Source organism: Ambystoma mexicanum, chromosome 4p (genome assembly GCF_040938575.1).
Source record: "Ambystoma mexicanum isolate Mex_15411 chromosome 4p, UKY_AmexF1_1, whole genome shotgun sequence".
Classification (NCBI taxonomy): Eukaryota; Metazoa; Chordata; class Amphibia; order Caudata; family Ambystomatidae; genus Ambystoma; species Ambystoma mexicanum.
In genome coordinates, this window is record NC_090927.1 from 1,260,998,574 (window position 1) to 1,261,013,224 (window position 14,651).

Consider the following 14,651-nt stretch of genomic DNA (forward strand, 5'->3'; position numbering starts at 1 on the left):
CATATTTATCAACAATGCCGCCCAATAGCATGCTTTGAGGCAGAGTCGCGTGAAAGTACCAATTGTTTCAGCGCGGCGTTCTCCGCTTTCAAGTTCTGTACTTCGGTCGATAGTTCTTGCATGCCACGCATAAGATTATGGATGGCCGCCTCCATGTCTGTATCGACTTCGGTCAGGTGGCGTCTCAATCTGTCACAGGTTTCCCCCCTACTCACCTGTCTATGTTGCCTGATGTCCTCTTTAGGTGGAGTTTTCTTTCGTATGGTTCGGGACTTAAATAAGCCCGCTCGGCCGTCCTCGGCTTCCAGATTACATTCAGCTTCGATGTCCAGGATCACGGGAAACTCCAGGAGTATTCAAGAAGGAGTTGGGGGCACGTGGAAGCGGCACAGGGATTCCGGGAAGTTAGGAAAGAGGGAAAAAGTCGGGAGAAGGGAATCCGGGGGCCAGGGGATAGCAAGTAGCACTAGAGAAGGTTTGGAGCACATGTCTGATCACAGCTAGGAGCAGCGTTGAGACGCGCGGGGCCGCGGGGGTGTGGCTTCTTTATAGAGGACGCTGCGTAGAACGTGAAGACTGGCGAGCAGCATTCTGAGCTTGCCGCCATGTTGGTAGTATTATGGAGTGCAAGGGCCGACGTGTCAGGGACCAGGAGGCCCAGAAAGGGCGAGTTCGATGGTTCATGACACTTGGTGTTACCTGTTTTCTTCCCGTCGCCTTCGTCGCCGGCTGAGAGGACTTTGCACACGCTGGATGTCGCTAGAGCACTGAAGTTCTACGTGGACTGCAAGAAGAGCCAACGGAAGACATCACAACTATTTGTGAACTTTGGACCTCTGAACCAAGGGAAGGCCCTCTCGAAGGCTTCCATTTCCAGATGGCTCTCGGCTTCATCATGCACTGTCATCGGTTGGCAAACCGACCGTAGCCCGGCCGTCTGAGAGCCCATTCGACCAGAGCGATCGCTGCTACCATGGCGTTCTTGTCTGGCGTACCCCTGCCGGACATCTGCAGGGCTGCTATGTGGAGGTCGACGCACATCTTCACGAGATTCTACTGGTTCGACCGGGATTCCAGGGAGGAGTCCAGGGTTGGCCAGGCAGTGCTGCGCAACCTGTTCGCCTGAAGGTGGGCCTGGTGAGGAGGTAAGAGTTGCTTAATGTTGAGTTGATAAATGCTTAATGTTGAGCCTTGCCACCTCCCGTGGTTGTGCATATGTGTACTGCTATGTATTCTTATATTCATGAGTATGTGAATCCATGCCAGACCCCATGCTGGAGAAGGAACAAGTTAATTACCTGTAACTGTTGTTCTCCAGCATGGGCCTGGCATGGATTCACATGCAAACCCTCCCTCCTACCCCTCTGCGGCTCTTCACTTTGTCCTACTGACACTTTACGTGCTACCAAATCTGAGGATGGCTGCCAGAGGAGGGGCTTAGGTAAAGGGCAGTCATTTGTTGGGGGCAGTATGACCTAGAGACCAGTGATTGGTTATTAGTTATTGTTATTGTTATTGTTATTTTGCATTTATATAGCGCCTTATATACCATTGGTATGGTCTGAAGGCGCTGGTAGGTTAAACACCCTTGGGAACCGAAGTTCAGGTCAGTAGAGAGTAGAGAGACTCCAAAGGTGCGTGTGCGCACCAGGTATGTGTGCAGCTGGTGCGGAATTTGTGTGGTAGCTGCTTCTTAGCGGTAGGTATGGTGGCTGAGAGATCAGGAGTATGTGTTCGCTCTGGCAGGATTTATCCAGACCGAGTGTGGCTGCGTTAGGCCTGAGGTGAACGCCTGGCTGGGGGGTGTGAGACCAGCAGTGTTTACTTAGAGTGATGGGGAGTGAGCGGGAGATGTTGATATGAGAACAGTTATACCGAATGGTGTCATAGTATCTCTGTGTTCTAGTTGAGTGGTGGTGTAAAGAAGAGAGTAAGCGTGGGGTGTGGTATGATATATGCTCTTACAAATGTTCCCTGAATTCCAAAGCATAATATATACGTCACGCAAATCTATGGGGTCAGGTCCGTTCTATGTATTTTTATTCATTTCATGCGTTCAAGGTTGCCCTACACATTCCTGTCAGCTCGACACACTCACGCACTCTAGTCCACCTTGCGTGCTCTGGTTTGTCCCTCATTCTCCAGTGTGCCCCACGCATACACTCATGTGTTCCATGTATTCCAACTTTCAGAGAGGCTATTGGGCATACTTTTAAATGCAACTTTCAAAGAGAGTACACTTCTAAATGCAATTGAGTACACTTCTAAATGCAACTTTTCTCAGAGAGGCTATTGGTCACAACTTCTAAATGCAACTTTCTCAGAGAGAGAAAGACAGTTCAGAAACTAAACTGAAACTGATTTTTTCTTTACCGAGGATTCCCAGCCTGACAACGGGGAATATTCATGAGCATGTGAATGCATGCCAGACCCATGCTGGAGAACAACAGTTAAAGGTAAGTAACTTGTTCCTTACTCCAGTCCTGGCGCACACATCTCCCTTCAGACCTGGGAATGCCAAGTGTACAAAATTCGGTGTGAGTGTGCCGTGGACACAGAGATAGCAGTATGCCACGTTTCGAGGGCCTCCTCGAAACGGCGGCGGAGATAGAGCAAAGGTCCTGCGTAAGCTGGTCAGCCCACTGGTTGGCCAAGGGACACTTCCGAGCAGGCTTACTTGCAGGTTTTGTTGAAGGTGCCGAGAATAGTTGGTACCACTATTCTAATGGGTCGAAGCGTCTTACCAGACCTTCTAGGATGACCAGATGCAGAGGGGTCCCACGGGATGACAGCAGGCTCAGGGTGCCAAACCTTCCAGCGGTTCCTCGACTCGGCTTCTTAGTTTCAGGATACTTGGATCCTATCCTTCGTTCAGTGAGAACTCCAGAGATCAACATGGTACGGTTGTTTGGGGCCTCCTCTTATCCAGAGTCTCCTTGAAGCCAAAACGAAGAGGACCCAATGGGAGATCTACTCACAAACACACACTCCATACGTGGACCAATCATGGACCACAGTGATCCCATGCATTCACAGCACTCCAGACTCTCTGGCACCCAGGATGTGTATCGGGGACAGACACCCCAGCCCACATCCTGGAGGCACACACAAAAGGCATGCAGAAGCCTGCGAAAGCTTGGCATTTCTTGGGGAACTCCATGACCAAATAAGGACTGAACCGGGTCTGCTCGACCTGGGGAAGGCAAAGGAGAAAGATGGCCAAAGGACAGGACAAAGAACCTCGTGGCATGGCCATTGAGCCAGGCCACCTATTCGTGCCAAACGCAGCAATCGCGGTTTAAATGGCAGGAAAGGGTTAACATTACATGAAAAGATAAGCTGTCACCAGCCCCGTCTATGACACATCTGCACATCTCCCAAAAAGTCCTATGAGAGTATCTACGGTCTTTGGAAATGAATAGGAGACCCAAGTGCACTGTACTGTAAGGTACATTGTGCACTTGGTACATGTTGTAGAAAAGTTGCAACATTGGAAAAGGACTAAGGGAAACAAAGTCTCCCAGTACTGACTGTCTTAAGAGCATGCCAGTTTCCCCATAAAAAGTGAGCGAAAGCCTAGAGGAGTGCAGCTGAAGGCTGTGCTTCTCTGGCAAAGTCAGACCATAGTGTGTTAAACAGCAGTAAACGTTTGGGGGTGTACAACTGGAGGGGAAATTACATATAAAATGAAATCTTTCCTAACACTCTGCAGTGCTGTATAAAACCCTATGCTTATGGTCTACAATCAGGTCTTTGGCTTCTGCCAATTGTAATATCAAGAAGCGTAGTGCTTTGATGTAAGTATGTAGCTCTTGGTCAGGTATCATCTTGGGGATTCCTCTAACGCGGATGTTACATCTAGAGTGATTTTCCGCATCTTCCTGTTTGACCACTACCGCCTCCAGCCGCTGTTCAGACCATCCATCTGTTCAGACTGCAATGCTTGGTCATGGGTCTGTTCCACCAATAATCCTTTCAGCTCCTCAAGCCTGGTCTTTGCACCAGTGACCCGGGACTGAAGATCCACAACTGCCCCAGTCAGCTTATTCATGCTCACCTGCATTTCTTGCTTGAGCTCTTGCTTCAGGTCAGTCAGCATGGCCTTAATGTCCACCATCAGCACCATCAACACGGAGGGATCCTTCTCAGAAACGGGCCGGAACACTGGTGCGTGCATCTGCCCGCTTGTCTGCAACTGGAGCCTCGAGGATTTCCAGGCGCAGGCACTGTGGATTTCCCTGTGCCTGACGCCATTGCCTCTAGGACCAAGGAAGGGTGTTTACCTAGGTAGACACTGGAGAGTAACGCCTTAAACAGGACGACTCCCCTAGCTTCTTTTGCAGAGTGGTCCCCTGCACACGGCCAAGGAGCTTCCACAGCTCAGATCGCTGGCCGCCCGCCTTTTATTCTCTTCCTTCATCTCGCCCACCTTACAAGGCGGCCGCGTGTCCTCTGCCTCGGGAAACCCCTGTAAATGCCTCCTGTATGGATGTTATAAGTTGTCCGCTAGCCAGTTGTAATTGATGGCGGGCAGCGCTTCTTCTGCATCCCTAAGGAGAAGGCAGCTATTCTTATTCAACTCATCCCTACATCAGGATACACTCTTCCAGACCACAAGCCATTCCTTTCTAGGCTCTCCTTGTCAGGTACTGCCCCATCTCTTCACCTGGACGGCGGGATTCCCGCGTGGCCCCACCCTCATCAGGCTTCAGTCTTGCTGGGAAGCATACTGTTCAGGCTCCCAGTGGCAGCTGCTCCGCATGATCCCCATCACTCTGGGAGTATCAATCAAAAGGCCATCAGAAGAGCCCGTCTGCTCTCCTATCCTTGGCTGTCTGGACTTCCATGAGATCGAGACTTGGCGTGACAGCCCAGAAGCCGTCTCCCACAGCTGTCCTCTTTGGGGCAATGGGCACCCCTCCACTTGCCGGCTGCCTCTGCCAACTCGGTGCACCTCAGGGAGTCACCGGCAGTCCGCACCACTCCAGCTGCAATCCCGCGAGGATCCGCACCATCCAAGCCGCCCCTCCGGCTGGGCCTTCTCCTCTGATCTCTGCGTCTATATGCAGGCCGCATCATGACCATGCGGTCCCTGTATGGTGTCACCCAGCCCTGGGTCTTTGGGCCCTTACATTCTGGAATGGGGTCCAGGGGCTCTTCCCCCATCCCCCCACCCCCTACCCCCCCCATTCAATACATTTTGAGGGGGGGCAATATAGGGTTACATGCAGCCTCCTTCATACGGGATCTCACAAGTTCGGCATCTACACCGCACACTATGTCTATGTCTTTAATGATTGACAGTTTAAGAGTTTAAGGCAGAACTGTGTTTTATTTATGTATCAGTGGTTGAGAATGTTGTGGCTGGGCATTAGGCCCCCATGTACATTTTAAAGATAATGTATTGGGTAATGGTTCCCAGTTGGACTCCCGAAGTAACAGGTAGAAGTGGTGATCGGAAGGAATCCACGTGAACAAACTTTTGCCTGACTTTACATTGTGCACGGGCCTAGCTGGCAGGGCTGCCATTACTGCTTGTCACGTTACAGTTGGGTTCCGGGTCATGGGGTGGGGTTGGAGGGAAGTGACGGTGGGAGGGAGGGGCCAAGTTGTACGTGCCGGGAAAGATTGAATAAAGATGTGTTGATTCAGAGCTCAGTCTCCCATGAATTATTGCTGCGTGGCGCGCAATGCGGAATACCTGGGTCGTCCCTCGCAAGACACCCAACACCCCACTGCTGTCATTGGTCTCTGTGCCGTCCCTTTTGCCAAGATTTACAAATCGTGTATATCAACTAGTTTGTCTCCATTTTTATGTATAAGCAATAAAAAGAAACTATAATTTACATCATAATACATGTTTGCCCTCTAGTAAGCCCTTTAACCAAAGAATAAGTCATTCAATATCGTTCTGTATCAGTGTTTGTTTTTAAAGTATACCTAACTTTAATATTTATCAGATATTAGTTTGTTGTTTGTGTTTTCTTATTTCAGCAAATGCAACAACAGAACACACAAAAAGTAGAGCCAAGCAAGGTTCCGGAGTACATTAAAAAAGCTGCCAAGAAAGCTGCAGAATTTAATAGTAATTTAAACCGGGAACGAATGGAAGAAAGGCGTGCCTATTTCGATTTACAAACTCATGTAAGTATACTTTTGTGGTTACAAACATGCTCTTAAACTGTCAACCAGTTTCCCTGTTTTCTCACCTGCCTCAAACACACATTTTCACCCAGTTTTGCTACGATTGTACCTGACGTTTATACTTGTGACTGTGACAGGACCCAAAGTCTTTCACTAATTAATCCAAATGCGACACGAGGGAGCAAAGGTAGAGACAGGATTCTTTTGCAGACAGCTTTCAGAAATAAATGGGGAGAAACTGGCATATTAAGAATGTACTCCCTAAGCTCAGAAGCGTCAGGGTTTTTATAGGTTTTCACACAATGAGCCTCGTACGGAAAAGTCGATTGATACATTTAGTCAGTTACATTTTGAACTTCCTTTATGGTACATCCTCTAGGTTTGGGGGCAAGGATTTACACCATCATTCAAGACCTGATCCAATTCTGCTTGCTGTCCACATGTTATACATACCCTCCCAAATCCCTGTCCTCTAGTGGATCTCTTCTCTTAACGTATTGGTAGCTGACTCAGCAGCGCTCTCCTCATTGGCTTCCCCATTCAGGTTCTCAGGCTGTTTACCTAACGTACATTTGCGATGCTAACACTAGTAACAATGTAGTGTAGGAGCTTAACAATCCATTCCCAAGCCCTGCCTAATGTATGCAGTACCTTAATGGGCTTTTGTATGCCTGCCAACCAGCCTCTACTCATTCCATGCTAGCTCCCTAATCAGGGCAGCAGCTCATTAGGCCGTCCAATAACATGGCTCAGGCCTAGCTCGGTCCGTGGCTCATGTACGTCCATGACCCTACAAAATAAAATACTGTCCATTTCGACAACAGTCAGTAGTGGGAAAGACATGGGGACCGATTGCCATCACCCGCTCAGTGCTCCTGCCACTGGCTGTGGAAAACAGAGGAAACTGGGAAACCTACAGTGAAGACCTGTCAACTTTGTAAACCCAGGGTGTGTGTGTAGGTTACATATGTATACTGGCGCAGTGAGACACAATCTCCAGTTAAGAGGGATTTTTAGTATCTGCCCTGTAGGCAGATTCTGAGGACTCTTTTTGATTATACTACTATCTAGCCAAATATCAGGATAGTGTGACTGAGCAGTAAGTCTTCTCCTTTTTATTTTGTTTGTTTAATGGTTGAGAAAAAAACTCAACCTTTAATAATTACATAAGAAGCATGTAATATAAAACGTTCACATCAACATTCATTTCAATACATATAAAAGTAGAGCATAATAAAACTATACAGTGTTAAAAAAGAATAATTGATTACATTTGTTAAAACTTCATTCAGTTAAATCATCTAAGTTCAGTGCTTTAATAAAAGATGTAATTTCGATTACATTAATACAGCTTAGACAGAATGTATAAAAGTACAATTATTTATTTAGTTCTTGGGCAACTCTTGGCAGTTAACCACATGTCATTATTATACTAAACATACACTATTAAATACACATTCACCTTTAGAGTGCTCAGGATACAAAGTGCTCAGGATACAGAGCATCAACACTTCACTTTTGAACACCGATACATTTTCGAACACTGTAACATTGCAAAGCAATTAAAGAACCAATAAGGTAAGCAATTAACTAATTGGAGAACTAATATCTAAGAAGAAAGGAGTTTAAAATGCAACTTGCAGCCTTACTCTTTCTAAGTCCTTTTCTAGTTAGAAAAGATTGGTCCTAGTACCCTTAGTCACAAGTCCCAATACAACTCTTCAGGAGGTTAGGAGTCTTTCAATGAGTCTGTGTTTCAAAGTTGAAGGCATGTAAAGTTCTTAGTAGACCCTCTTCCCAATCCAACAAACTTGGGGGAAGCCCAGGGGAGGATCCTTGAACAGAACTCCACAAATCGCAGTCAGGCAAGAGAGGTAGGGCAAGGACATTATGCCTGTAAACTCTTTTGAGATGAGGGGGGCAGGAGGGGGCGGCATAGAAACAGATATGTTTATTCAACCCCTGTACTCGAATTTGCTCATGGTCCACTTCAGAAGCTCCTGAAATCGTTGGGCCTTTGTGTCTCGTGTCTTGGTTCCGATGGAGGGTGGGGGTCACTATTGCTGGGGTCACTTTCCGTGTTGGCACCATTTTCGCTGTCTTTTTAGTATCACCTACAGTGTCTCTCAATTTACATATGACTATCAATCTTTTTTTGGGATCAGTACAATGCATGCTTAAAGACAACATTATCTGAAGGCCAACTATTATTATTGTATGGCTCTATAAACATTCATTTTGTTACAGTAGACCGTCTCTTACCCACTGGGCACCACCTGGTGGTACCCTGGGGTGCATCCAACGCATTCATATTTTACATTTGACTAACAATACAGAAAGCCTAGCAAATCTTGCCTGTGTCAGCATCAGAACTAAATCAAATGCAAGTAGTATCGTCAACTGGTCCAGTTTGATTTGCTTCCAATAAGCATTATTTCACCTAGTACATTGGCCCAAACGTTTACCTAATAGGGCAACCCACCGCAAATATATTAATGTTCCTTAATTCGGTCCTGGTTTCACACATATAATTTCAATGTCTGGAAATCGAACATACTCCTATGTCCCGTCCCCGTTCCTTCATACTTGTCGGACATTCCGTCCATCAGGACTGGAATGCAGCACTTTTATAACATTAAAAAATTAACTTTGTTGTCCTTCTTTTATTTTTACGCGGGCCACCACACCTGACTGTAGCCCCGCCTACCTGAGCTCCTCCACGCGCATTGCCCTTCAGTCCTTTTCTCCACGCAGTCGGGGTCGGACGCACTTGCATATGAGGGAATATTTTTCTTTTTGTTCCCTTGTCCTTCATTTTCCTGCTCCGGTTCCAAGGTCCTCTTTTTTCCGTCTATGCCAGAGCATCTGGGATTCGTGTCCTGTTCTACATGTGAAAGTAGTTTTGTGCGTTCCTTTTCAGGGCACACCAGCCAGGAGACTCCTTCCCGGGGTCTTTGGGGTCCGGGAGGGGCTCAAGTGGCTCTGTTACCAGGGATCTCCCTGAGGTGTCCCGAAAGGGATCTAAATGGCACTGTGGAATTTCCTTCGAGGTTCCCTGCAAAGTGACTGCCAGGACTGTATCTTCATCCGAGGTTCCCCTTTTCAGGGCTAAAAGTTACACCCACTGGGGTCATTCCCGAGGTTTCCACATCTGGAACGAAGTGCACTGAGACACGTCTCGAGGTTCCCGTTAAAGTGACTAAACGTATCAGGGTTACCCCCAAAGTTCCACATCTTGGGCTATATCAAAGACCAGCAAGATTGAGGGGCCCCCTTCGAGGGATCTGGCTTCAGGGTGTGACTCTAAGCCTTCCCACACTCAGGCTTGTAGTGTAACCGATCCTGCTGAGGGGGGGGTGGAGCAAAGAAGCCGGTTAAACACGTTAAGTCTTCGAGTACTGGTTCCCCGAGGTTCCCTCACTGGGGGCTAATTTAGCAGTCTCTAAGGGGACGGAGAAACACTCTTGTCTGCTAGTACCAGCTCTGCGGAGGTTCCTTGTCACAAGGCTAAAATGGAACATAAATCCCCTGTGGTGATCAAGGACTCATTGACACCTGTGACGCAGTTCACCTCGGGTGTTAACAAAATGGCAGTCCAACCCCTGCGGTCCATGGCGGCCATGTTGTCTACCTCTCACACCTGTGTTCACAACGGCTGGTACTGAGGGGACTGTTTGTGGGGCTGAGCAGCCTTTTCCATGTTTTGTGGATAACATGAACCCGTTCCGCCCTCCAGTGGATTGGTGTGCTCGGACTCTTCTGCCGCACACATTCTTGCTCCCTCCTAAGTCCGCTCCTTTAGTTTACGTGGATGCAGTTGGTGGCGGACCATCCTGGCAACCATCATCTTTGCAGACTTGAGGCTATGCCCCTTCCAGTCTGCCTCTACCCACTCCAGCGCCTAGACCTTCTTCTGAGGATGCGTCTTTTGGCAAGTTTCAGACGCTTATGCATTCTGATTCCATGAAGGCGTACTTTAAGGATTTATTTAAAGAAATGTATCCTTAGCCGCCTGAACCAGCCCCTGCTCCGGCAATCCCTCTGCAGGTCCCGGTAGTGCCACCTCCTCCACCACTTCTGTGGAGCCTCCTCCACTGCCTCACTCATCTGCCTCCACTTTCTCCTGTGGAAATGACTCCCATTGTGCAGTCAACCCTGCCTTTGGGGCCTGAGGCACCACGTGTGGCAGATCAGGTTTCTGCTGGATGAGGATCAAGTGGACCAGACAGCGACGACCCGCCCTGCTCTATTAGAGCTTTTCACGACCGGGTTGTGGATATGAAGGCGTTGCTAGACATCCCAATACCTGAGCCTCCGGCTCCACAAGAAGAGGTACTTTCTGGAGCCATTAGTCTGTCGACATAGGAGCGCACTACCATGTTCCTTCAAGAGGATGTCCTGGCCAAAGCCTGGAAGGTCTGGGAAAAACATAATTCCGGCAACACCTAAATAAGAAAATTGACACTCGCTACAAGTTACACGCGTCTGAAGACATATCCTTGTCTGCATGTCCACACCCCTCATTGACGGTGGTGGCAGCAGCTACGCTCCAGTCGAAGCCAACCTCTACATCCTCCACTGCAGCATCTCAGATCCTTTCCAAGGAGGACAAGCTTCTTGACGCCATTGGGGGAAAAGGGTCTTTTACAATTTGGCTCTTCAGCCGTGTCAGGCTAATACCAAGCTTATCCTGGCTGCTGCTTATGTCAAACTGTGGAAGGACCGTGCAGAGTTTCAGGAATGTATTCCTCCTGATAGGCTCAGAGACGTTAAGGGTGACTTATCTGATGCCAGAGTTCTGGTGTAGGATCTACTGCAGGCTGCAGCCCATCATCTAGACACTTCCGCTCGGGGCCTTATGGTGGGAGTAGACATCTCCCGCCAACCGTGGCTGCATGCTACAAACATGTCGAAGGAAGTTCAGGACAAGGTGCTTGATCTCCCCTTCGAGGGTAAGGAACTGTTCTACTGATGAGGAACTCACAAAAACCAAGGCAAGCACGCAAACTGCCAAGTCATTGTCTGTCCTTGCCAAAACCCCAGCAAAGGCACAATATACTTGGAGATTGTGGTCTGAAACAAGGTCCTTCTCTGGTTTCAGAGGCTTTCAGGATTGCCGTGCACGCCGGGCAGAGGCTCCAGCTGGTGGCCCTCACCATAAACAGCAAAGGCAAGGTGGCCAGTTTTTCTCTTGGTCAACAGCCTCCTCTTCAGCAACGGGTGGTCTTCCTGCCGATAAACCATCTAAATGATGTTTTTCATCGGTAGAACGAGACTCTGGTGGGAGGATGTATTTCGGAGGCATGGCAGACCATCACAGAAGACCAATGGGTTTTGTCCGTCGACCGGGCGGTTCTTTGCTTGCCCCTCCCCCTTGTGATCCCAGAGGCTCCTGGACCTCATGGCCTCTTGCGTGTTAGCTCTACCTCTTGCACGACTGAAAATTAGGTGCACTCAGCTTGCTCTTCAGAGCTGCTGGTCCCAGGCTACAGATCTGGACTCCCAAGATGATTTCAGTGCTATCCTGCATGGCGGTGGATCTTCAGTGGTGGTTGTTCGCCAGCAACCTTTCAGTGGGGACCTCCTTCCAGGAGCCCTGCCCGCAAGCAACAGTTACTACAGACTCCTCCCTTCTGGGGTGGGGAGCGACACTGCATCATCTCGAGGTGTAAGATTTGTGTACGCCTCAGGACAGGCGGTTCCATATCAATTACCTAGAGCTCCTGGCAGTTTTTCTGGCACGCAAGGCTTTTGGACTCTCTATCACCAACAGTGTGGTTCGAATTCATGCGGACAATTCCCTAACAATGTATTACATCAACAAACGTGGGGGGGTAGAGGGGCACCAAGTCTTCCCCCTCTGGTGGGCCTTGCTATCCAAATTCGGAATTGGGCTATCCAACACAATGTCTGGCTTCAAGCTGTGCACATTCCAGGTCACATCAATGTGGCTGCAGACTCAGTGGTGTGGGGTTCTCCAGCGGTGGACCTCTTTGCGACCTCATTGAACCGGAAATGTCCTCTTTATGCTTCCAGGAACAGGCTCAAAGTGTCTTCTTTGGGGGACGCTCTCAGGATCCTGTGGGACAACATGAAAGCTTACGCTTTTCCTCCTTTGCAGCTGATTCATCAGTCGCTCTAGAAACTCAGGAGTGCCTCCAACTACACTCTCCTCTTCATAGCTCCAGGTTCTGGTTTTTGGAACTGCAGCACCTGTCGGTGTGCTCCCCGATCAGGTTGCCGCAGATTCCCGACCTTCTTCACCAGTGCAATCACAAGTTGTGGCATGCCCCTCCCCACAATCCTTCAGCTTGGCGGCCTGGTGCCTGAGTTTGCGATCATTAGCTTAGTTCAACCTCTCTGAGGATAACTGTCATGATCCCAGCTTATGAGCACAGTTTACATTCAGGCCTCCCAGATAAGCCAGGAACATTACCTCAGTCAGTGGGTCAAAAGTGGATGTTAGCCTGGCATACATGGCATTTGCACCACTCCCAGCATCTGCTTCCATAGACTTTCATAGTGTTAACATGCGCCTTATACTCCAAACATGGCTGCCGCAAGATCCATTCATATCTTGCAGCGCGTTCCATTGATATTGCAGAGGGAGTTACTTAAGCCTTGCCTCCTCTGAAGCGCTCGCTTTGCGTCTTCTCCGCTAACAGCGGGTAACGCTACCAACGCTTTCTCCTCACAGAACCTGTCAAAGGAGATAAATATATGCCACTTGGCATCCTTTTACAATAATATGGCTGTTACTTACTCATCTTTACTCATCCTTACTTTAACATTTATCTATAGTGTTTAATTAGTCTGCTTTTCATCTTGCGCTTGCGCGTCTATTTTATTCACATGGACTGCATCCTCGGCATCCTTCCACAAACATAATGGTGCGGTTGGCTCATCCCTTCATAAGTATTCTTTACTTTGTTTAAAGCATCTCGCACATGCGCGGTTACATTATTTACATGTCTATATCTGTAGTGTTGAACTAGTCTGCTTTTCATCTTGCGCTTGCGTGTCTATTTTATTTACATGGTCTATATATATAAAAATAGTTAATTTCTGATCTGCTCCATGTCCTATCCATCCACTTCTCAGGGCAGGTATACTTCGCCATATGCAGCAAGACAGGGCACGCCCAGGACAAAGCAGCCTCTGGGCCTGACCCCTGTGCCTACCCTTTCAGGCACTTCTCCGGCCTGTGAAGACAGGTTCTTCGAGAATGTTCTCGCACTCATGAGATCACCACAGATGGGTACCATCCTCAGAGACGTGATCAGGGACATGCTCCCTCCTGCTCAGCTGCAAGCACCTCTGGCCACACCGCCCCTGGGTCCAGCCCAGCCCCCATGCCAGTACTAGTCCCGGCAGCCCCGGCCACCATGCCTGTACCAGTCACAGAAGCCCCAGCTCTGCCACCTTTGCAGCCTCCGGCTTTGATAATCAGCACGCCACAGCTGTCTGCGCTCAGCACTCCTCCGGCTCCCCCGGACCCGCAGGGCACAACAGTGGACACAGACAAGGAGGAAGTCCTGTACACTCCATCAGCCAAAGCTTTTCACGAACAGCTGGCGGGCATGGGTGTTAGTACCTAGGAATCCCACAGCCACAGGTTGAACAACTAGAGGCAGGGGTACTGGCTGAAGTTCTCACGCTGTGCCCTATTGCTAGAGCAGGAATCCCACTTCAGAAAGACGTAGTAGAGTTTGCCAAAAAAGGGTGGCTCAAGCCATACTCTACCCAGCCTACCAGTAGGCATTACGACGCTAAATACAGACAAACAGAAGGGGACCCCCCTCTTATTGTCGGCACACCCCCAACCACATTCCTCTGTGATTGCAGCAGCATCACTGTTCTCCAAGCCACAGTCTTCTTCAGCAACTTCGGCATCTGAACTCCTGGGCAAGGAGGAAAAGATATTGGAGGCGTTTGGCAAGAAAATGTATTCCAACGCTACTCTCCACCTGCGCCAGGCCAACACAGATGCCATGTTGGCGGCTGTCAACCAGAGGCTATGGCGGGAGATCGCTGATGTCCTCTCTGAGCTCCCTACCCACATCCAGGCTCGCTTCAAGGCTGGTCTGGCTGAGGCCAAGATCGTGGCACAAGACCTAATGGAGTCCACGGTGGCCCACGGTGGCCCACATTGACACTTCAGGTCGGGCCATTTGCATCGCCACCGACATGAGAAGGATGGCTTGGCGAAGGGTGACAAAATTGAATACAGATGTGCAGGAACGCACACTAGACCTGCCTTTTGGGGGAAGGGGAGCTGTTCCATTCGACAACAGACGAGGAACTCGATAAGAAAAATAGCTTGCATACAGCAAAATCTTTATCGATCCTCACCAAGTCCACTCCAAAGACCTACAGCCAAATGCACCAGCGCTCGGACAAGGGTCTGTCCTTCAGAGGCTTTCAGGAGAGACGGTGCAGGCAACCGGACAGATCCCCTAGCCATTACAGGTGCAAACAGTACAAGGCGGCTAACAAAGGGTTTTTTC

At 49.0% G+C, this 14,651-nt stretch overlaps 1 protein-coding gene across 4 annotated transcripts in view; it reads left to right on the forward strand.

Moving 5' to 3' along the window:
* The window catches only part of PHF10 (PHD finger protein 10), an 815,357-nt gene that overhangs the window by 297,564 nt on the left and 503,142 nt on the right, over positions 1-14,651 (forward strand). For all 4 annotated transcript variants that reach the window (XM_069606947.1, XM_069606949.1, XM_069606948.1 and 1 more), the window contains exon 6: positions 5,995-6,144. In XM_069606947.1, coding sequence (XP_069463048.1) covers positions 5,995-6,144 — 150 coding nt within the window. The remainder of the gene's footprint in view (positions 1-5,994; positions 6,145-14,651) is intronic.